Source organism: Pseudorasbora parva, chromosome 20 (genome assembly GCF_024679245.1).
Source record: "Pseudorasbora parva isolate DD20220531a chromosome 20, ASM2467924v1, whole genome shotgun sequence".
Classification (NCBI taxonomy): Eukaryota; Metazoa; Chordata; class Actinopteri; order Cypriniformes; family Gobionidae; genus Pseudorasbora; species Pseudorasbora parva.
Window position 1 is genome coordinate 43,176,461 of NC_090191.1, and position 24,063 is coordinate 43,200,523.

General features: G+C 41.5%; 1 protein-coding gene across 12 annotated transcripts in view; it reads left to right on the plus strand.

Moving 5' to 3' along the window:
• The window catches only part of pthlha (parathyroid hormone-like hormone a), a 235,193-nt gene that overhangs the window by 205,410 nt on the left and 5,720 nt on the right, over positions 1 to 24,063 (plus strand). For all 12 annotated transcript variants that reach the window (XM_067428459.1, XM_067428465.1, XM_067428460.1 and 9 more), the window contains 2 exons: positions 10,769 to 10,813; positions 15,541 to 15,664. In XM_067428459.1, coding sequence (XP_067284560.1) covers positions 15,552 to 15,664 — 113 coding nt within the window. In that variant the 5' untranslated portion in view covers positions 10,769 to 10,813; positions 15,541 to 15,551. The remainder of the gene's footprint in view (positions 1 to 10,768; positions 10,814 to 15,540; positions 15,665 to 24,063) is intronic.

Genomic DNA, 24,063 nt, shown 5'->3' on the forward strand with positions numbered 1-24,063 from the left:
CAATAGAAGCGTTTACTAAAGTTGCGCCCCATTGACAATATTTTAATTCTTGAAATACGACCCATAGGAGCGTTTACTAAAGTTGTGCCCCTATGGACAATATTTTAACTCATGAAATACGACCCATAGGAGCGTTTACTAAAGTTGCGCCCCTATCGACAATATTTTAACTCATGAAATACGACCCATAGGAGCGTTTACTAAAGTTGTGCCCCTATCGACAATATTTTACCTCATGAAATACGACCCATAGGAGCGTTTACTAAAGTTGTGTTCCTATCGACAATATTTTAACTCATGAAATACGACCCATAGGAGCGATTACTAAAGTTGTGCTCCTATCGACAATATTTTAACTCATGAAATACGACCCATAGGAGCGTTTACTAAAGTTTTGCTCCTATCGACAATATTTTAACTCATGAAATACGACCCATAGGAGCGTTTACTAAAGTTGTGCTCCTATCGACAATATTTTAATTCTTAAAATGCGACCAATAGGAGCGTTTACTAAAGTTGTGCTCCTATCGACAATATTTTAACTCATGAAATACGACCCATAGGAGCGTTTACTAAAGTTGTGTTCCTATCGACAATATTTTAACTCATGAAATACGACCCATAGGAGCGATTACTAAAGTTGTGCTCCTATCGACAATATTTTAACTCATGAAATACGACCCATAGGAGCGTTTACTAAAGTTGTGCTCCTATCGACAATATTTTAACTCATGAAATACGACCCATAGGAGCGTTTACTAAAGTTGTGCCCCTATCGACAATATTTTAACTCTTGAAATACGACCCATAGGAGCGTTTACTAAAGTTGTGCCCCTATCGACAATATTTTAACTCATGAAATGCGACCCATAGGAGCGTTTACTAAAGTTGTGCCCCTATCGACAATATTTTAATTCTTAAAATGCGACCAATAGGAGCGTTTACTAAAGTTGTGCCCCTATCGACAATATTTTAATTCTTAAAATGCGACCAATAGGAGCGTTTTCTAAAGTTGTGCTCCTATCGACAATATTTTAACTCATGAAATACGACCCATAGGAGCGTTTACTAAAGTTGTGCCCCTATCGACAATATTTTAATTCTTAAAATGCGACCAATAGGAGCGTTTACTAAAGTTGCGCCCCTATCGACAATATTTTAACTAATGAAATACGACCCATAGGAGCGTTTACTAAAGTTGCGCCCCTATCGACAATATTTTAACTCATGAAATACGACCCATAGGAGCGTTTACTAAAGTTGTGCCCCTATCGACAATATTTTACCTCATGAAATACGACCCATAGGAGCGTTTACTAAAGTTGTGTTCCTATCGACAATATTTTAACTCTTGAAATACGACCCATAGGAGCGATTACTAAAGTTGTGCTCCTATCGACAATATTTTAACTCATGAAATACGACCCATAGGAGCGTTTACTAAAGTTGTGCCCCTATCGACAATATTTTAACTCATGAAATGCGACCCATAGGAGCGTTTACTAAAGTTGTGCCCCTATCGACAATATTTTAATTCTTAAAATGCGACCAATAGGAGCGTTTACTAAAGTTGTGCCCCTATCGACAATATTTTAATTAATGAAATACAACCAATAGAAGCGTTTTCTAAAGTTGTGCTCCTATCGACAATATTTTAACTCATGAAATACGACCCATAGGAGCGTTTACTAAAGTTGTGCCCCTATCGACAATATTTTAACTCATGAAATGCGACCCATAGGAGCGTTTACTAAAGTTGTGCCCCTATCGACAATATTTTAATTCTTAAAATGCGACCAATAGGAGCGTTTACTAAAGTTGTGCCCCTATCGACAATATTTTAATTCTTAAAATGCGACCAATAGGAGCGTTTTCTAAAGTTGTGCTCCTATCGACAATATTTTAACTCATGAAATACGACCCATAGGAGCGTTTACTAAAGTTGTGCCCCTATCGACAATATTTTAATTCTTAAAATGCGACCAATAGGAGCGTTTACTAAAGTTGCGCCCCTATCGACAATATTTTAACTCATGAAATACGACCCATAGGAGCGTTTACTAAAGTTGTGCCCCTATCGACAATATTTTACCTCATGAAATACGACCCATAGGAGCGTTTACTAAAGTTGTGTTCCTATCGACAATATTTTAACTCTTGAAATACGACCCATAGGAGCGATTACTAAAGTTGTGCTCCTATCGACAATATTTTAACTCATGAAATACGACCCATAGGAGCGTTTACTAAAGTTGTGCCCCTATCGACAATATTTTAACTCATGAAATACGACTCATAGGAGCGTTTACTAAAGTTGTGCTCCTATTGACAATATTTTAACTCATGAAATGCGACCCATAGGAGCGTTTACTAAAGTTGCGCCCCTATCGACAATATTTTAACTCATGAAATACGACCCATAGGAGCGTTTACTAAAGTTGTGCTCCTATCGACAATATTTTAACTCATGAAATACGACCCATAGGAGCGTTTACTAAAGTTGTGCCCCTATCGACAATATTTTACCTCATGAAATACGACCCATAGGAGCGTTTACTAAAGTTGTGTTCCTATCGACAATATTTTAACTCTTGCAATACGACCCATAGGAGCGATTACTAAAGTTGTGCTCCTATCGACAATATTTTAACTCATGAAATACGACCCATAGGAGCGATTACTAAAGTTGTGCTCCTATCGACAATATTTTAACTCATGAAATACGACCCATAGGAGCGTTTACTAAAGTTGTGTTCCTATCGACAATATTTTAACTCTTGCAATACGACCCATAGGAGCGATTACTAAAGTTGTGCCCCTATCGACAATATTTTAACTCATGAAATACGACCCATAGGAGCGTTTACTAAAGTTGTGCCCCTATCGACAATATTTTAACTCATGAAATACGACCCATAGGAGCGTTTACTAAAGTTGTGCCCCTATCGACAATATTTTAACTCATGAAATACGACCCATAGGAGCGTTTACTAAAGTTGTGCCCCTATCGACAATATTTTAACTCATGAAATACGACCCATAGGAGCGTTTACTAAAGTTGTGCTCCTATTGACAATATTTTAACTCATGAAATGCGACCCATAGGAGCGTTTACTAAAGTTGTGCCCCTATCGACAATATTTTAATTCTTAAAATGCGACCAATAGGAGCGTTTACTAAAGTTGTGCCCCTATCGACAATATTTTAATTAATGAAATACAACCAATAGAAGCGTTTACTAAAGTTGCGCCTCTATAGACATTATTTTAATTCTTGAAATTCGACCAATAGGAGCGTTTACTAAAGTTGAAAAATGCCCTACAGAGTCGTTTTTTGGAGGACAGTTTGCATTTCAGAGTAGCCTTTTATTATGGTCAGCCTAAGGCACACCTGTCCAATAATCATGTCTAACCAGCATCTGGAAATGCCACACCTGTGAGGTGGATGGATTATCTCGGCAAAAGAGAAGTGCTCACTAACACCGATTTAGACAGATTTGTTAACAATATTTCAGCTCATGAATAATGGAGGGAAAAAACAAAAAGGGTTGCATTTATAGTTTTGTTCAGTGTATATGTTAATGATATCTAAGTTTTTAACCTTATTGGAATTTGAATTTGAAATCGATACGCAACATCATAATCGTTAAAATTCAGATGATACCAAACCTAGTAGTATTGTGCATTTTTTCCTGTACCACTATTTTTTTATTAGTTGTTTAATCATCATTTTTTAATGAAACCGGAACCGGACAATTTCTTACGATTCCCAACCCTACTGATAAATCTTTTAGTATAACACCAGGACCGAAAGGAAAAAGAGTCTGTTTTATATTCAAGTTGGCTTAAAAGGCAAGTGAGACACATCCAGACGGATGCTCACTAGATCAGAGAGACGAGTGATTGAGTTCTTTTGTAAACAGATCCGCCTTTAAATTATTCCACAGATCTTCAAAGAGAAAATCTCAAACACGTTTTTGCACAAATATCAGATCTTCTCATTATTAGACTTAGTAAACATGCTTCCCTGCGACTGGTGTTTTGTAAAACCATCTAAAGCACTTTATATTTTGTTTTACTTACAAGAAGTGATTCAAAATCAGTTACATTTGCACTTTTTACCAACATTTTTCATCATCTGCTCAAATCCTTTTGGGAAAAATATATTGCATACATTGTTTTTGTATTTGGGGGTCTATTTTGGGACAACAGCTTCAATGTTAAAGGCCAGAGAACGTTGAACGAACGCTCTATTAACGTTACTGGAAGAACGTTTGCTCATAACGTTGAGAGAACCTTGACAGAACGTTCTGAGAACATTATTAAAGGCCAGATAACATTGAATGAATGCTCTATTAACGTTACTGGAAGAACGTTTGCTCATAACGTTGAGGGAACCTTGACAGAACGTTCTGAGAACATTATTAAAGACCAGATAATGTTGAACGAACGCTCTATTAACGTTACAGGAAGAACGTTTGCTCATAACGCTGAGGGAACCTTGACAAAACAGTTCTGAGAACATTATTAAAGGCCAGATAACATTGAATGAATGCTCTATTAACGTTACTGGAAGAACGTTTGCTCATAACGTTGAGGGAACCTTGACAGAACGTTCTGAGAACATTATTAAAGGCCAGATAACGTTGAACGAACGCTCTATTAACGTTACTGGAAGAACGTTTGCTCATAACGTTGAGGGAACCTTGACAGAACGTTCTGAGAACATTATTAAAGACCAGATAATGTTGAACGAACGCTCTATTAACGTTACAGGAAGAACGTTTGCTCATAACGCTGAGGGAACCTTGACAGAACGTTCTGAGAACATTATTAAAGGCCAGATAACGTTGAACGAACGCTCTATTAACGTTACTGGAAGAACGTTTGCTCATAACGTTGAGGGAACCTTGACAGAACGTTCTGAGAACATTATTAAAGGCCAGATAACGTTGAACGAATGCTCTATTAACGTTACAGGAAGAACGTTTGCTCATAACGTTGAGGGAACCTTGACAGAACGTTCTGAGAACATTATTAAAGGCCAGATAACGTTGAACGAACGCTCTATTAACGTTACAGGAGGAACGTTTGCTCATAACGCTGAGGGAACCTTGACAGAACGTTCTGGGAACATTATTAAAGGCTAGATAACGTTGAACGAACGCTCTATTAACGTTACTGGAAGAACGTTTGCTCATAACATTCAGAGAACCTTTTTTTTTTAAACCATTATTTTACAGTGTCCTTGTTACATGTACTTACCATAGTAAAACAGTAAATTGTACATAATTACATCCAACTAACCTTCAACCAAACCCTAACCCTATATTAAGTACATGTTGATAATTAATATTACTCAGTGCCTAAATATATAATTACACTCTAACATGGACACCTTAAAATAAAGTGTAGCAAAACTTTTATTCAGTTTACTCTGTTTGTTACGATATGTATTTTTAAATAGCATGGCTTGATGATTCATTAGTGAGAGATCAGATTGAGGATGGGAGAGTCGTGTCTGATTTAATTAACGAGATGAGGAAAGGTCAAACGCGTCAGACGGACACTAATGTAAAAGACAGCTGTGAAAATCAATTAATCGTGTAGAACGAGAAGCCCTAATGAGTCACTCTTCAGGGAAAGAGGAAGTCCGATGAGTGCAGATGAGACGGGCCGATGGACCTTAAATTAACACTCGAGACAGAAATAGTGTGATAATTCATTTAGAGTGATGTTAATACACACACACACACACACACACACATCTCTTTTAACCATTAAAGTAATTTGGTCATCACATTTACTCACCCTCACTCGTGTCAAACCCGTTTGATTTTTCTTCTATGGTGGGCAAAATGAACCAAAAAGCCATCATAGTACACTGTAACAAAACAAAAACAAAATAGTTTCAACTTAAAATTTTAAGTTTAGTTAACTCAAATATCCAATTTGTCACTTAGTTCAATTTTACATTTCAAGTTGACTAAACTTAAAATTTTAAGGCAGCATGAACACTTACTTTTTAAAGTTGAAACAACTTTTTTTAACAGTGTAGTAGTACATAAGTCTTCTGAAGTTATACAAAAGCAAAGTCACTATATGCACTATACACTGATCAGGCATAACATTATGACCACCTTCCTAATGTTGAGCTGGTCCTCCTTTTGCTGCCAAAACAGCCCTGACCCGTTGAGGCATGGACTCCATTAGAGTGTGCTGTGGCACCAAGATGTTAGCAGCAGATCCTTTAGAAGGCTTGCCTTCTCCCCATAGTGCATCCTGGGGCCATGCGTTCCTCAGGTAAGCCACACACACACACACACCCGGCCATCCACGTGATGTAGAAGAACACGTGATTCCTCAGACCAGGCCACCTTCTTCCATTGCTCCGTGGTCCAGTTCTGATGCTCACGTGGCACTGTTGGTGCTTTCGGCGGGGTCAGGGGTCAGAGGTCACCCTGACTGGTCCATACGCCTCAAACTGAGCTGCTCTGTGTATTCTGACAGCTTTCTATCAGAACCAGCATTAACTTCTGGAGCAGTTTGAGCTCCAGTAGCTCGTCTGTTTGATCGGACCCCACGGGCCAGCCTTCGCTCCCCACGGTCATCAATGAGCCTTGGCCGCCCATGACCCTGTGGCCGGTTCTCCACTGGTCCTTCCTTGGAGCACTTTTGATAGATACTGACCACTGCAGACCGGGAACAGCCCACAAGAGCTGCAGTTTTGGAGATGCTCTGACCCAGTCGTCTAGCCGTCACAATCTGGCCAAACTCGCTCAAATCCTTACGCTTGCCCATTTCTCCTGCTTCACACACATCAACTCTGAGGACTAAATGTTCACTTGCGGCCTAATATATCCCACCCACTAACAGGAGCCGTGATGAAGAGATCATCAGTGTTATTCACGGTCATAATGTTATGCCTGATCAGTGTATATCTATACACACGCTTTTACGATGTGTGAGAACCAATGGCATTTGGTTGTAGGTTTTGATATGCCAAGTTTGAAAAATCAACCAAATACAGTCAGATGTACGTCGCAATATGCAAGTAAAGTTCTGTCGCTACTACAAAAACCATTAGAACTCAGTGATCCTGGATTAGTTTGCCATATCAGACCTTACTAACCTAACGGCTAACCTGTTCAACTTGAGTACTCAGTTGAGATGTTCTTGTGTTTCAGATGATCTGGGCTGCCAGGGGCCGAAATATCCACCGTCACATACAGTGTATTTCTAAAAAAAAAATGGAAAGTTCGATGCAAAAAAAAACTCTCAAAAACTTGCTGCTCCAGAAATCTGCTGAGTGACAAGTGCTCACGGCTGGCCAAAGCTAAAGATCAGGGAGTGCGGAAAATGTCTTTGCTTGCGAGAGCTTACGTGTTCCTGAAATCTGGCACCGAAAGGCCAACAATAGCCTTCAGTCTGTGCTTACCAACACACACACACACACACACACACACACACACACACACACACACACACACACACCTGCACAGGCTGTCAGACTACATCACCTGACGAGCTTCAGAGCACTGATGGCTTCTTAACACCAAATGTCATCGGACTTACTCTCAAAGCAGATCAACAGTTATTGCTCTTCAACTCTTCATGCGTTTGCTCATCGAAGTGAAGCAGCTTTTCTACTGAGGTCCCGGTTTATTCCTCACCACATCTCAAAACGATGTATAGTACGTTCACTAAACTTGAAAATGTGCCTCACCAGCACGTCATCCTCAATAAACTCGTCTCCGGCGCAATAACTCCGATCTTTCAAGTATTCATATTCTTGTGTGATCGACGCACCATCCTAAATGAACCCGTCTCTTGCGTGATACACAAAATTTCGAATATTCCATGAATTATGACTTGAAGGGTGTCCAGAATAATAATCCTCCGCTGTGTGTTAATAGGCCAGAGGAGAACTGACTCTGGTTTCTCTAAGGTTTATTTTTCTCCATCATGCCCTGATGGAGTTTCGGTTCCTTTGGTCGCCTTTGGCTTGGCTTGCTCAGTTGGGGACACTAACATTATGATCAGAGTTATTCAACTAAATATACAAATAATTCATTAGGTCTTATTTCATTCTATAAACTATCCAAATCAAACTAGCCAAATCTAATTCTGCTGCAGTATTGTCCTGTTTAACACTTGTGCTTTGAGACAATCGGCGTTGGAGAAGCGTGATATAAATAAAGATGATTGATTGATTGACTAAACTTGAAACAATGGGCGTGGCCACATTAGCAGATAATGAGCCGCTCACGAACGTCTGGCAGCATATACACAGAGAATATTTGATTTGCATTCATTTAAACCTTTAGACACGTTTCATGTTTGTGTGACAAGTATTCACTAAGTTACAGTTCATTTTCTGACAAGCATCAGAATGGTCTGCATTGAGAGAGAGGCGGAAGATCGCGCGTCATGTTTTTTTAATATTTTATTTTGCATTATAAAACAGAGCAGTTTTTTTTCTAATGCAATGACTAAATGGCTGGAATTTTCACAACTGTAACGATAACGGCATTGAGGAACGATATTACTTTCAGAACGATTTTTCGGGTTCTCTCAACATTATGAGCAAACGTTCTTCCTGTAACGTTAATAGAGCGTTCGTTCAACGTTATCTGGCCTTTAATAATGTTCTCAGAACGTTTTGTCAAGGTTCCCTCAACGTTTTGAGCAAACGTTCTTCCTGTAACGTTAATAGAGCGTTCGTTCAACGTTATCTGGCCTTTAATAATGTTCTCAGAACGTTCTGTCAAGGTTCCCTCAACGTTATGATCAAACGTTCTTCCTGTAACGTTAATAGAGCGTTCGTTCAACGTTATCTGGCCTTTAATAATGTTCTCAGAACGTTCTGTCAAGGTTCTCTCAACATTATGAGCAAACGTTCTTCCAGTAACGTTAATAGAGCGTTCGTTCAACGTTATCTGGCCTTTAATAATGTTCTCAGAACGTTTTGTCAAGGTTCCCTCAACGTTTTGAGCAAACGTTCTTCCTGTAACGTTAATAGAGCGTTCGTTCAACGTTATCTGGCCTTTAATAATGTTCTCAGAACGTTCTGTCAAGGTTCCCTCAACGTTATGATCAAACGTTCTTCCTGTAACGTTAATAGAGCGTTCGTTCAACGTTATCTGGCCTTTAATAATGTTCTCAGAACGTTCTGTCAAGGTTCTCTCAACGTTATGAGCAAACGTTCTTCCAGTAACGTTAATAGAGCGTTCGTTCAACGTTATCTGGCCTTTAATAATGTTCTCAGAACGTTTTGTCAAGGTTCCCTCAACGTTTTGAGCAAACATTCTTCCAGTAACGTTAATAGAGCGTTCGTTCAATGTTATCTGGCCTTTAATAATGTTCTCAGAACGTTTTGTCAAGGTTCCCTCAACGTTATGAGCAAACGTTCTTCCAGTAACGTTAATAGAGCGTTCGTTCAACGTTATCTGGCCTTTAATAATGTTCTCAGAACGTTCTGTCAAGGTTCCCTCAACGTTATGAGCAAACGTTCCTCCTATAACGTTAATAGAGCGTTCGTTCAACGTTATCTGGCCTTTAATAATGTTCTCAGAACGTTCTGTCAAGGTTCCCTCAACGTTATGAGCAAACGTTCTTCCAGTAACGTTAATAGAGCGTTCGTTCAACGTTATCTGGCCTTTAATAATGTTCTCAGAACGTTCTGTCAAGGTTCCCTCAACGTTATGAGCAAACGTTCTTCCAGTAACGTTAATAGAGCGTTCGTTCAACGTTATCTGGCCTTTAATAATGTTCTAATAATGTTCTCAGAACGTTCTGTCAAGGTTCCGTCAACGTTATGAGCAAACGTTCTTCCAGTAACGTTAATAGAGCGTTCGTTCAACGTTATCTGGCCTTTAATAATGTTCTAATAATGTTCTCAGAACGTTCTGTCAAGGTTCCGTCAACGTTATGAGCAAACGTTCTTCCAGTAACGTTAATAGAGCATTCGTTCAACGTTATCTGGCCTTTAATAATGTTCTCAGAACGTTCTGTCAAGGTTCCCTCAACGTTGAGCAAACGTTCTACCAGTAACGTTAACAAAATGTTTGTTCAAAGTTATGAAGATGCTAAGAATAACGTACAGCTAATCTATTTAGATTTTTATGTTGACCTAAAAATATTTTTATATTTTGTGATCAAATGACTGACGGATTAATGTAAAGTATGATTGTGTGTCTTGAGCTTCTTATTAACATCAACTGTGTTCAAGAAAATGTTCTTCACACATTTGAAAAAAAAAAAACTTTCTGTTTAGAACGGTTCATTGAAAGGTTCTTTCGGGAGCCCAAATGTTTCTTTCTATGGCATTTCTGAGTGTATATGAGAGAGAGAAAAAAATGACGTGAATTTCTCCAGAAAGATCTGCCACTCTTTCACCACATCTGTCTCTCATGTAAACAGAGAAGTTGACTCCAGAGTCTTTGTCAGGACTCCCCCGCCTTCACCTCCCACTGCTGTTTTACCTCTCCTCCCTCTCTCTCTCTCTCTCTCTCTCTCTCTCTCTCTCCCTCTCTCTCCCTCTCTCTCTTTCTGAACCTGCACAGACAGTTTAGAAACTTTCCCATCACAGTATTAGTGAGTTCCTCTGACTCCTCTATAACAGAGCCCAGTCAGTCAGCGCAGGACAGACCACCTGGAACCGTCTCTGGATTCCCGTGCTCAAAATCAGCTCAGAGAAGCCGGAGGACGTAATGCTTTCAATCACCTGGACCGATCATTGATTTGTGTTTGTTTGTGTTTGATCGCAGCCTGGAAACTTACGGGACAGAAGAGACGGAGACACAGACATTATTGTGAGTACGCTTCTCTCCTTTTTGTGTTTTTTTTGTTGTGGACTTACTGGAATTCGTCTTTTCTCTCCAACATGTTGAACTGGTTTAAGTTAAAGCTGCATGTCTCTCTGAACTGGGAGGAAAGCACTGACGTACATCTGCAAAAAGTGCTTCTTCCTCAATATTTGGTCTTGTTTTCAAATTCAAAGGCACTCTAAAAAACTATTTGGGTTGTTTTCAACCCAAGGGCTGGGTTAGTATAGGACAGAACTCATTTTACCAGACACAGTTGATTACTTTTTACAATAATACTACCTTCTATTTTTTTACATTCATACATTATTTAATTTCTATAGATTCACTTAAATTATACATCAATGTTCCAAACTGCAAAAAGTGCTTCTTCCTCAATATTTGGTCTTGTTTTCAAATACAAATACACTCTAAAAAACTCTGGGTTAAAAGCAACCCAGTTTGGGATGTTTTCAACCCAAGGGCTGGGTTAATATAGGACAGAACACATGTTGGGTTAATTTTACCCAGCAAATTGTGTTGTTTATTTAACCCATGCAGCATACATAATTCATTTTTACTATTACACTTGCTTATTTGTTTTTAACTGATTAACTTCCAAACTTTTATAAAATACTCAACTCAACCATTAGCTTGCATGACAATTCCTTTATTAACCACCATCTTTTACAGTATAGCATATTTTATATGGCTTTTTAATACATATTGTAAACATTTAATCTTGTTTAACAAATATTAGAAGTAAACCTTTAGAAGTAGTTCAAGTGTAATTGAGCAGTCCCTGTTGTGCCGTTTCCCCTGAAACAACACTGCTCTCTCCTGAAGAGGTCGCAAAAAAAACTATAAATAACACTGGGTTGTTACGTCTTAACCAGGATCTGAGTAACACAAAAACTACCCAAACACTGGGTTGTTACGTCTGACCCAGGATCTGAGTAACACAAAAACTACCCAAACACTGGGTTGTTACTTCTGACCCAGGATCTGAGTAACACAAAAACTACCCAAACAATGGGTTGTCACGTCTGACCCAGGATCTGAGTAACACAAAAACTACCCAAACACTGGGTTGTTACGTCTGACCCAGGATCTGAGTAACACAAAAACTACCCAAACACTGGGTTGTCACGTCTGACCCAGGATCTGAGTAACACAAAAACTACCCAAACACTGGGTTGTTACGTCTGACCCAGGATCTGAGTAACACAAAAACTACCCAAACACTGGGTTGTTACGTCTGACCCGGGATCTGAGTAACACAAAAACTACCCAAACACTGGGTTGTCACGTCTGACCCAGGATCTGAGTAACACAAAAACTACCCAAACACTGGGTTGTTACGTCTGACCCAGGATCTGAGTAACACAAAAACTACCCAAACACTGGGTTGTTACGTCTGACCCAGGATCTGAGTAACACAAAAACTACCCAAACACTGGGTTGTCACGTCTGACCCAGGATCTGAGTGACACAAAAACTACCCAAACACTGGGTTGTCACGTCTGACCCAGGATCTGAGTGACACAAAAACTACCCAAACACTGGGTTGTTACGTCTGACCCAGGATCTGAGTGACACAAAAACTACCTAAACACTGGGTTGTCACGTCTGACCCAGGATCTGAGTAACACAAAAACTACCCAAACACTGGGTTGTCACGTCTGACCCAGGATCTGAGTGACACAAAAACTACCCAAACACTGGGTTGTTACGTCTGACCCAGGATCTGAGTGACACAAAAACTACCCAAACACTGGGTTGTCACGTCTGACCCAGGATCTGAGTAACACGAAAAACTACCCAAACACTGGGTTGTCACGTCTGACCCAGGATCTGAGTGACACAAAAACTACCCAAACACTGGGTTGTTACGTCTGACCCAGGATCTGAGTGACACAAAAACTACCTAAACACTGGGTTGTCACGTCTGACCCAGGATCTGAGTGACACAAAAACTACCCAAACACTGGGTTGTTACATCTGACCCAGGATCTGAGTGACACAAAAACTACCCAAACACTGGGTTGTCACGTCTGACCCAGGATCTGAGTGAAACAAAAACTACCCAAACACTGGGTTGTTACGTCTGACCCAGGATCTGAGTGACACAAAAACTACCCAAACACTGGGTTGTCACGTCTGACCCAGAATCTGAGTGACACAAAAACTACCCAAACACTGGGTTGTTACATCTGACCCAGGATCTGAGTGACACAAAAACTACCCAAACACTGGGTTGTCACGTCTGACCCAGGATCTGAGTGAAACAAAAACTACCCAAACACTGGGTTGTTACGTCTGACCCAGGATCTGAGTGACACAAAAACTACCCAAACACTGGGTTGTCACGTCTGACCCAGAATCTGAGTGACACAAAAACTACCCAAACACTGGGTTGTCACGCCTGACCCAGGATCTGAGTAACACAAAAACTACCCAAACACTGGGTTGTCACGTCTGACCCAGGATCTGAGTAACACAAAAACTACCCAAACACTGGGTTGTCACGTCTGACCCAGGATCTGAGTGACACAAAAACTACCCAAACACTGGGTTGTCACGTCTGACCCAGGATCTGAGTGACACAAAAACTACCCAAACACTGGGTTGTCACGTCTGACCCAGGATCTGAGTGACACAAAAACTACCCAAACACTGGGTTGTCACGTCTGACCCAGGATCTGAGTGACACAAAAACTACCCAAACACTGGGTTGTCACGTCTGACCCAGGATCTGAGTGACACAAAAACTACCCAAACACTGGGTTTTCCTGTCTGACCCGGGATCTGAGTGACACAAAAACTACCCAAACACTGGGTTGTCACGTCTGACCCGGGATCTGAGTGACACAAAAACTACCCAAACACTGGGTTGTCACGTCTGACCCAGGATCTGAGTGACACAAAAACTACCCAAACACTGGGTTGTCACATCTGACCCGGGATCTGAGTGACACAAAAACTACCCAAACACTGGGTTGTCACGTCTGACCCAGAATCTGAGTTACACAAAAACTACCCAAACACTGGGTTGTCACGTCTGACCCAGGATCTGAGTGACACAAAAACTACCCAAACACTGGGTTGTCACGTCTGACCCAGGATCTGAGTGACACAAAAACTACCCAAACACTGGGTTGTCACGTCTGACCCAGGATCTGAGTGACACAAAAACTACCCAAACACTGGGTTGTCACGTCTGACCCGGGATCTGAGTGACACAAAAACTACCCAAACACTGGGTTGTCACGTCTGACCCGGGATCTGAGTGACACAAAAACTACCCAAACACTGGGTTGTCACGTCTGACCCAGAATCTGAGTTACACAAAAACTACCCAAACACTGGGTTGTCACGTCTGACCCAGGATCTGAGTGACACAAAAACTACCCAAACACTGGGTTGTCACGTCTGACCCGGGATCTGAGTGACACAAAAACTACCCAAACACTGGGTTGTTACGACTGACCCAGGATCTGAGTAACACAAAAACTACCCAAACACTGGGTTGTCATGTCTGACCCAGGATCTGAGTAACACAAAAACTACCCAAACACTGGGTTGTCACGTCTGACCCAGAATCTGAGTTACACAAAAACTACCCAAACACTGGGTTGTTACGACTGACCCAGGATCTGAGTAACACAAAAACTACCCAAACACTGGGTTGTCATGTCTGACCCAGGATCTGAGTAACACAAAAACTACCCAAACACTGGGTTGTCATGTCTGACCCAGGATCTGAGTAACACAATTTTATAATTTTTTCTGTAATCTTCTGACTTTAACTTCACTCCATCTGAAAGACAAATATCGTCCTCTTTACTCCACTACATTTCTATCAAGGTCCTCGAAGTGGAAAGTCGTTTCTGTCGCAGCTTTGAAAGTCAGTGGATGATTTTTTTCTTCTTTAAAAGGTGTTTGGGTTTTTGCAGAAAGCCTTTCAGGAATCACTCTTGTAGAGTCTCGTGAAGTTCAATGATTTCACAGCATTTATTAAACACTGATTTATAGTTTAGAGCAAAATGGAAGAAGACGGATGTCCAAATGCTCATTTAGTGGAGTATTCACATAAACAAAGTTGATTCTGTCTTCAGTGAAGGTGAACAGTGTGAGAATATCAGATGTGTATCAGTGTATTGGATCCGTGCATTCGGCCTTAAAGTGACAGCAGCTTTGTAACTTTTCTACAAGTATTTAAATGAGTTTAAGTTAGTCGTCTGCTAGTGTGTCAGATGGAGCGTCACTGACTGGCTTAAACCATGATGGCATAATGTGCATTTATACAACTATAATACAATAATGCGGAGACATAAAGAAGGACATTTACTTTTGATACTTAAGTACTTTTGAAAACAAATACTTCTGTACTTTTACTCCAGTAAAAATCTGTTTTTACAACTTTCACTTAATATTTGACCACTAGTACTGTTACTTTTACTCCAGTAATAAAGTTGTGTACTTTGACTCGTTAACAAACCCCTACGACACCTTACATCTAACGGATCGGGCCAAATTCAGGATAATATCGTGTAGTCTGAACCAGGCATTACAGAGAGAGAGAGAGAGAGAGAGAGAGAGAGAGAGAGAGAGAGAGAGAGAGAGAGAGAGAGGATGATTAAACATGTTCAGCGTCACAAGAGCAAATAGCACATGCGTGGTGAAGATGATCCTCATGAATGTGTGTGTGTGTGTGTGTGTGTGTGTTTGCTCAGGTCCGCTGAGGATGAGGATGTTGTGTTCTAGACGGGTTCTTCAGCAGTGGCTCTTTGCTCTGTTCTTACTGTGTTCTCCTGTTCCTCATCACGGCCGGCCCGTCGATGCCCTCAGCAGCCGAATGTAAGTTCCTCCGGGTGTTTTACTGCACATCAACATGTTCTGCTAAAGCATTGCTGGTGCTCTTAAAGTTAGTGATTTCAACAAAGCATCACATCCCAGTGTCAAACGTCTGTGCAATGGACGCGTCTTGTTGAAGAGAAGTCTCAGTTGTGAAATTACAGATCATTGTTTACCTCGATGTTGATTCAGATCTGTTCAATAATGCAAAGTTCAAGGTGTGCGCTCAGACTTCTCAATACACTGCAAAAAATGCTCTTCTTCCTCAGTCATTTTGTCGTGTTTCTAGTTATAAATATCTAAATATTCTTAAATTAAGATGCATTTACTAGATCAGTAAAACTACATAAGATATTTTTTCTGTTTTGTTGAAAATCAAATCACAATGAGTTTTTGCTTAATACAGGCAAAATGATCTGCCAGTGGGGTGAGAAAAATAATCTCGTTTTTTGTTTCGCTCCCAAACGGAAATAAGATTATTATTGGCAGATCATTTTCCTGTTTTAAGCAAAAACTCACTTAATTTTGATAATTTTTTCCAGAAAACAAGAAAAAATATATTATGTCATTTTACTTATCTAGTAAATGCATCTTGATTTAAGAATTTTTCGATATTTGGACTAGAAACAAGAAACAAATAATAAATAAGAAGAGCATTTTTTGCAGTGTATAATTCGTATGGAAAGTATTCAGACCCCCTTCAATGTTCCACTCTTTGTTATATTGCAGCCATTTGCTAAAATCATTCTTTTTTTCCTCATTAGTGTACACACGGCACCCCATATTGACAGAAAAACACAGAATTGTTGACATTTTTGCAGATTTATAAAAAAAAGAATAACTGTAATATCCCATGGTCCTCAGTGTTCAGCCCCTTTGCTCAGTGTTTAGCAGATCCCCCTTCTGATCTGATACAGCCATGAGTCTTTTTGGGAAAGATGGAAGTTTTCCACCGCTGGATTTGGGGATCCTCTGCCATTCCTCCTGCAGATCCTCTCCAGTTCTGTCAGGTCGGATGGTAAATGTTGGTGGACAGCCATTTTCAGGTCTCTCCAGAGATGCTCAATTGGGTTTAAGTCAGGTCTCAGGCTGGGCCAATCAGGAACAGTCACGGAGTTGTTGTGAAGCCCCTCCTTCATTATTTTAGCTGTGTGCTTTGGGTCATTGTCTTGTTGGAAGGTGAACCTTTCGGCCCAGTCTGAGGTCTTGAGCACTCTGGAGAAGGTTTTCATCCTGATCTTGGCCACATTCATCTTTCCCTCAATTGCCACCAGTCGTCCTGTCCCTGCAGCTGAAAAACACCCCACAGCATTATGCTGCCACCACCATGCTTCACTGTTGGGACTGTATTGGATGGGTGATATTTTTCTCCACACACCGTTTAGAATTAAGGCCAAAGAGTTATATCTTGGTCTCATCAGACCAGAGAATCTTATTTCTCTCCATCTTGGAGTCCTTCAGGTGTTTTTTAGCATACGTTCATGTGTCCTGCACTGAGGAGAGGCTTCCGTCGGCCACTCTGCCATAAAGCCCCGACTGGTGGAGGGCTGCACTGATGGTTGACTTTCTCCCATCTCTGCATCTCTGGAGCTCAGCCACAGTGATCTTTGGGTCCTTCTTTACCTCTCTCACCAAGGCTCTTCTCCCCGATAGCTCAGTTTGGCCTGACGGCCAGCTCTAGGAAGGGTTCTGGTCGTCCCAAACTTCTTCCATTGAAGGATTATGGAGGCCACTGTGCTCTTAGGAACCTTAAGTGCAGCAGAAATGTTTGTAACCTTGGCCAGATCTGAGCCTTGCCACAGTTCTGTCTCTGAGCTCTTCCGGCAGTTCCTTTGACCTCCTGATTCTCATTTGCTCTGACCTGCACTGTGAGCTGTAAGGTCTGATATAGACAGGTGTGTGGCTTTCCTAATCAAGTCCAATCAGTATAATCAAACACAGCTGGACTCAGATGGTGTAGAACCATCTCAAGGATGAGCAGAAGAAATGGACAGCACCTGAGTTAAATATATGAGCGTCACAGCAAAGGCTCTGAATACTGAGGACCACGTGATATTTCAGTTTTTCTTTTTTTTAATACATCTGCAAAAATGTCAACAATTTTGTGCTTTTCTGTCAATATTGGGTGCTGTGTGTACATTAATGAGAGAGAAAAAAAACCTTTTAGCAAATGGCTGCAATATAACAAAGAGTGAAAAATATAAGGGGGTCTGAATAATTTTCGTACCCACTGTAAATCTAAAAAGCAGATTATCTTTTTCCAAAACAAGAAGAAACAACTATTTTCACATGCATCTATTGATTGATTGTGTGTGTGTGTGTGTGTGTGTGTTTGTGTGTGTGTGTGTATGTGTGTGTGTGTGTGTGTGTGTGTGTGTGTGTGTGTGTGTGTGTGTGTGTGTGTGTGTGTGTGTGTGTATGTGTGTGTGTGTGTGTGTGTGTGTGTGTGTGTGTGAGTGTGTGTTTGGCTGTAATGCACTGGAAAGCGCTCTGGTTTGTCGACCGTGCCGCCCGGTGTTTTGATAGCCTGTGCCCACCTGTGTGTTTGCACTGCAAAAAATGCTCTTCTTATTTAGTATTTTTTTCTTGTTTCCAGTCCAAATATCGAAATATTCTTAAATCAAGATGCATTTACTAGATAAGTAAACCGACAGAAGATATTTTTCCTTGTTTTGTTGAAAATAATATCTAAATGAAGAGTTTTTGCTTAAAACCGGCAACAAAATTTTATTTTCAACAAAACGAACAAATATCTTATGTCGTTTTACTGATCTAGTAAATGCATCTTGATTTAAGAATTGTTAGATATTTAGACTGGAAACAAGACAAGAGTGACTGAGTAAGAAGAGCAGTGTTTGCAGTGTAGGGATGCCACCTGCCGCACACACAGAAATGCGTTTGAGGCAGACATTGTCCTCTGATAGTGAAGCGAGAGAGAGAGAGAGAGAGAGAGAGAGAGAGAGATTGCTGATGCAAAGTTAGGCGGCAGCCCAAGTCAAACTCTCCCGCTGGAGTGTATTATGCCGAGCGCTTTTATGTCCTGCGACCCTCAGCAGGGCCCAGAATGCAACACATGCTTCATGAGCTTTGGGAAGCCGAATCTGCCAAGACCTCCATAACTTCATATTGGCTTTTAATGATGTGAACGAGTGTGTGTGTGTGTGTGTGTGTGTGTGTGTGTGTGTGTGTGTGTGTGTGTGTGTGTGTGTTTGAGCGTGTGTTTGAGTGTGTGTGTGTGTGTGTGTGTGTGAGAGACACCGTCGCCTGTCGTCTGCACTGCTAATAATGCTCTTCTTATTTAGTATTTTTCTCTTGTTTCCAGTCCAAATATTCTTAAATCAAGATGCATTTATTAGATCAGTAAAATGGCATAAGATATTTTTGCTTATCTAGTAAATGGATCTTAATTTAAAGGGTTAGTTAACCTAAAAATGTAAACTCTGTCATTAATTCCTCCTGTGGTTGTCCAGCCGTCAGACCTCCGCTCATCTTCACACACAGATGAAGATATTAGTGTTGAAATCCGATGGCTCAGAAAGGCCTTCATTGACACCAATGTCATTTCCTCTCTCAAGACCCATAAAGGCACTAAAGACGTCGTTACAAAGCCCATCTCACTACAGCGGCTCTACAATCATTGATGAAGAGGCCAGAATAGAGTTAGTGCGGGAAAAACACTAAATAACGACTTATATAGTGATGGCCGATTTCAGAACAAAGCTTCGAACCGTTATGAGTCAGTGAATCGATTCATGATTCGAACCGTTATGAGTCAGTGAATTGATTCATGATTCGAACCGTTATGAGTCAGTGAATCGATTCATGATTCGAACCGTTATGAGTCAGTGAATCGATTCATGATTCGGATCACCAGAGTCACGTGATTTCAGCAGTTTGACTCGCGATCCGAATCATGAATCGATTCACTGATTTTATTTTCAACAAAACAAGAAAAAATATCGTATGTACTTATCTAGTAAAAGCATCTTGATTTAAGAATTGTTTGATATTTACACTGCAAAAAATGCTTCTCTTACTCAGTATTTTTGTCTTGTTTCTGGTCCAAACTTCTCAAAAATCTTAAAACAAGAAGTATTTACTAGACAAGCAAAAGTAATTGTCTTGTTTTGGAAAAAAATACTCAAAATGAAGAGAGTTTTTGTAATAATCTGCCAATGGAGAGAGCAAAATAATCTTAATTCAAACAGAAAACAAGATTATTTTGCTTATTTTAAGCAAAAACTCTCTTATTTTTCCCCAAGACAAGACAACGATTTTTACCTGTCTAGTAAATGTTTCTTAATGTGAGAATTGTTTGATTTTTAGACTAGAAACTGACTAAGTAAGGAGCATGTTTTGCAGTGTAGGAAGAGCTGCGCTTTATTTGAAGGACAAAGTATCGCATAAATCCAGCCGGTGGCCAAACAACACACGCTCCTCTTTCAGCACCGCTCACTGTAGTGCTTTTATCGCAGCGATCTCACGCTACATCAGAAAGGGCGTTCTCCGTTTATAACTAGCTAATGCTGACAAGTCCATCTGCCGTCCAGGACAATGCCTCCTACTGGAGTTTGGCTTGAACCCGAGCCAGCCGCGCCTGTGAAGATGAAACGCTCGGAGCCGGAGATCTTTCAGACCGCATGCATCGCGGAGAAGGTGAAAGCAGGTCTCTCTCTCTGCCTGTTTTTTTATTAAACCAGCACAAAGCAGCAATTATCTTCAGGTATGCTAAAAAGGAACAGCTGGAAGGATGCCACAGCGAGAGCTTTCCCTCTCCCTCTCTCTCTCTCTCTCTCTCTCTCTCTCTCTCTTTAGTGCTCCTCCTGTTGTGTTTAAAGTCGACTGAAAAGAGGAAAAGCAAAAACTGAAAACTTTTTTTTTTGCCTTCGTGAAATCTTGAATGCGTTCCTACGAGACGAAAAAAAGCACATGGTCATACATTCTCCTATACACCTTTATTAGATAGATGGATGGATAGATAGATGGATGGATGGATGGATGGATGGATGGATGGACAGATGATGGATGGATGGATGGACAGATGATGGATGGATGGATGATGGATGGAAGACAGATGATAGATGGATGGATGGATTGACAGATGATGGATCGATGGATGGATGGGTGGATGGACAGATGATGGATGGATGGATGGATGGATGGACAGATGATGGATGGATGGATGATGGATGGAGGGACAGATGATAGATGGATGGATGGATGGATGGATGGATGGACAGATGATGGATGGATGGATGATGGATGGAAGACAGATGACAGATGGATGGATGATGGATGGAGGGACAGATGATAGATGGATGGATGGATGGATGGATGGATGGATGGATGGATGGACAGATGATGGATGGATGGATGGATGGACAGATGATGGATGGATGGATGATGGATGGAAGACAGATGATAGATGGATGGATGGAAGGATTGACAGATGATGGATCGATGGATGGATGGGTGGATGATGGATGGAGGGACAGATGATAGATGGATGGATGGATGGATGGATGATGGACGGATTGGCATATGATAGATGGATGGACAGATGATGGATGGATAGACAGATGATGGATGGATGGACAGATGATGGATGGATGGACAGATAATGGAAGGATGGACAGATGATGGATGGATGGACAGATGATGGATGGATAGACAGATCATGGACGGATGGATAGATGATGGACAGATGGACAGATGATAGATGGATAGACAGATGATGGACAGATGATGGATGGATGGACAGATGATGGACGGATGGACAGATGATGGATGGATGGACAGATGATGGACGGATGGATAGATGATGGACGGATGGACAGATGATGGACGGATTGACAGATGATGGATGATGGACGGATGGACAGATGATGGACGGATGGATAGATGATGGATAGACAGATGATGGACGGATGGACAGATGATGGATGGATGGATGGATGGATGGATGGATGGATGGACAGATGATGGATGGATAGATGGACAGATGATGGACGGATGGAAAGACAGATGATGGACGGATGGACAGATGATGGATGGACGGATGGATGGACAGATGATGGACGGATGGATGGACAGATGATGGACGGATGGACAGATGATGGACGGATAGACAGATCATGGACGGATGGATAGATGATGGACAGATGGACAGATGATAGATGGATAGACAGATGATGGACGGATGGACAGATGATGGATGGACAGATGATGGACGGATTGACAGATGATGGATGATGGACGGATGGACAGATGATGGACGGATGGATAGATGATGGATAGACAGATAATGGACGGATGGACAGATGATGGATGGATGGATGGACAGATGATGGATGGATAGATGGACAGATGATGGACGGATGGATAGACAGATGATGGACGGATGGACAGATGATGGATGGACAGATGATGGATGGACGGATGATGGACGGATGGACAGATGATGGATGGACGGATGGACAGATGATGGACGGATGGATGGACAGATGATGGAGGGACAGATGATGGACGGATGGATGGACAGATGATGGATGGAGGGACAGATGATGGACGGATGGATGGACAGATGATGGATGGATGGACAGATGATGGATGGACAGATGATGGATGGATGGATGGACAGATCTGGTCATGTATGTAATCTGCTCGTTATATGTTCCTCTCCGTCTGGATGATTCGGTGATTATCCGTCCTCAGCGGCGGAACACACACTCCTGAGCCGTTAGCGTCGCACACAAACGGCCTCGGGCTTTGATGGAAAAGGTCGGCTCCCTCAGGACGCTCCTCGCTCATAAATCTGCCTCACTACATTAAGAAAATAATAAGAGGTGACAGAGGAGAGCAGAACACGAGCTGTTATTTAGGAGCCACCGGAGAGGAATAAAGCCACTTTCCAAAGAAAGGAAAACTCATCGTTCCACGCCTGGCAAGGAATTATCTCACGGAGCGGTTTAACCAGCCTGGAAAAAAGGCCGGCATGTTCAGATGCTCCAGAAGTTCAGGAGGAGAACGGCATTTACCTGTTAATGCAGAATCTCCTGAGATGATCAGCGTAGGCGTAGGTGATGGAGGTCTCTGTCCCAGTTACCTCTGGGATTAAACAATTATGACGCGGAAGTGTGTGTGTGTGTGTGTGTGTGTGTGTGTGTGCGTGTATTCCCAGAATTTAAATGTTTAGTTAATCCAGAGATGAATGATGAGCTGTGGGGTGTTTTACAAGGCCATAACCCTGTCTTATACATCTGGAGGATCAACGTTTGTTTGTTTTGTTTTTTGGTCTTATTGGTTTATTAAAAGGATTAAAAGAGCTTCTAGGAAATAAAGAAACAGAAATAAGAACGGTAAAGTTCCAGTTCTGTTGTAGTTATGAAGTGAACTATTTAATATATTTTTGAAAACATGCATACATTAACTCTTATTTTCATTATGGGTCGATGGATGGATGGTGGATAGGTAGATGAATGGATGGATGGATGGATGGATGGATGGATGAATGGATGGATGGTGGATGGATGGGTAGATTGATGGGTGGATGGATTGATGATGGATGGATAGACGGATGAGTGGGTAGATGGATGGATGGTGGATGGATGGATGGATGGATGGATAGATGGGTAGAGGGATGGATGGATGGGTAGAGGGAATGATGGATGAATGGGTAGAGGGATGGGTGGATGGGTAGAGGGATGGATGGATGGGTAGAGAGATTGATGGATGGGTAGAGGGATTGATGGATGGGTAGAGGGAATGATGGATGGATGGATGGTGGATGGATGGATAGATGGGTAGAGGGATGGATGGGTAGAGGGAATGATGGATGAATGGGTAGAGGGATGGATGGATGGGTAGAGAGATTGATGGATTGGTAGAGGGATTGATAGATGGGTAGATGGATGGATGGATGGGTAGAGGGATGGATGGATGGGTAGAGGGATGGATGGATGGGTAGATGGATGGATGGATGGGTAGAGGGATGGATGGATGGGTAGATGGATGGATGGATGGGTAGAGGGATGGATGGATGGGTAGATGGATGGATGGATGGATGGATGGATGGATGGGTAGAGGGATGGATGGATGGGTAGAGGGATGGATGGATGGGTAGATGGATGGATGGATGGATGGATGGGTAGAGGGATGGATGGATGGGTAGATGGATGGATGGATGGGTAGAGGGATGGATGGATGGGTAGATGGATGGATGGATGGGTAGAGGGTTGGATGGATGGGTAGAGGGATGGATGGATGGGTAGAGGGATGGATGGATGGATGGGTAGAGGGATGGATGGATGGGTAGATGGATGGATGGATGGATGGTAGATGGATGGATGGATGGGTAGAGGGATGGATAGATGGGTAGATGGATGGATGGGTAGATGGATGGG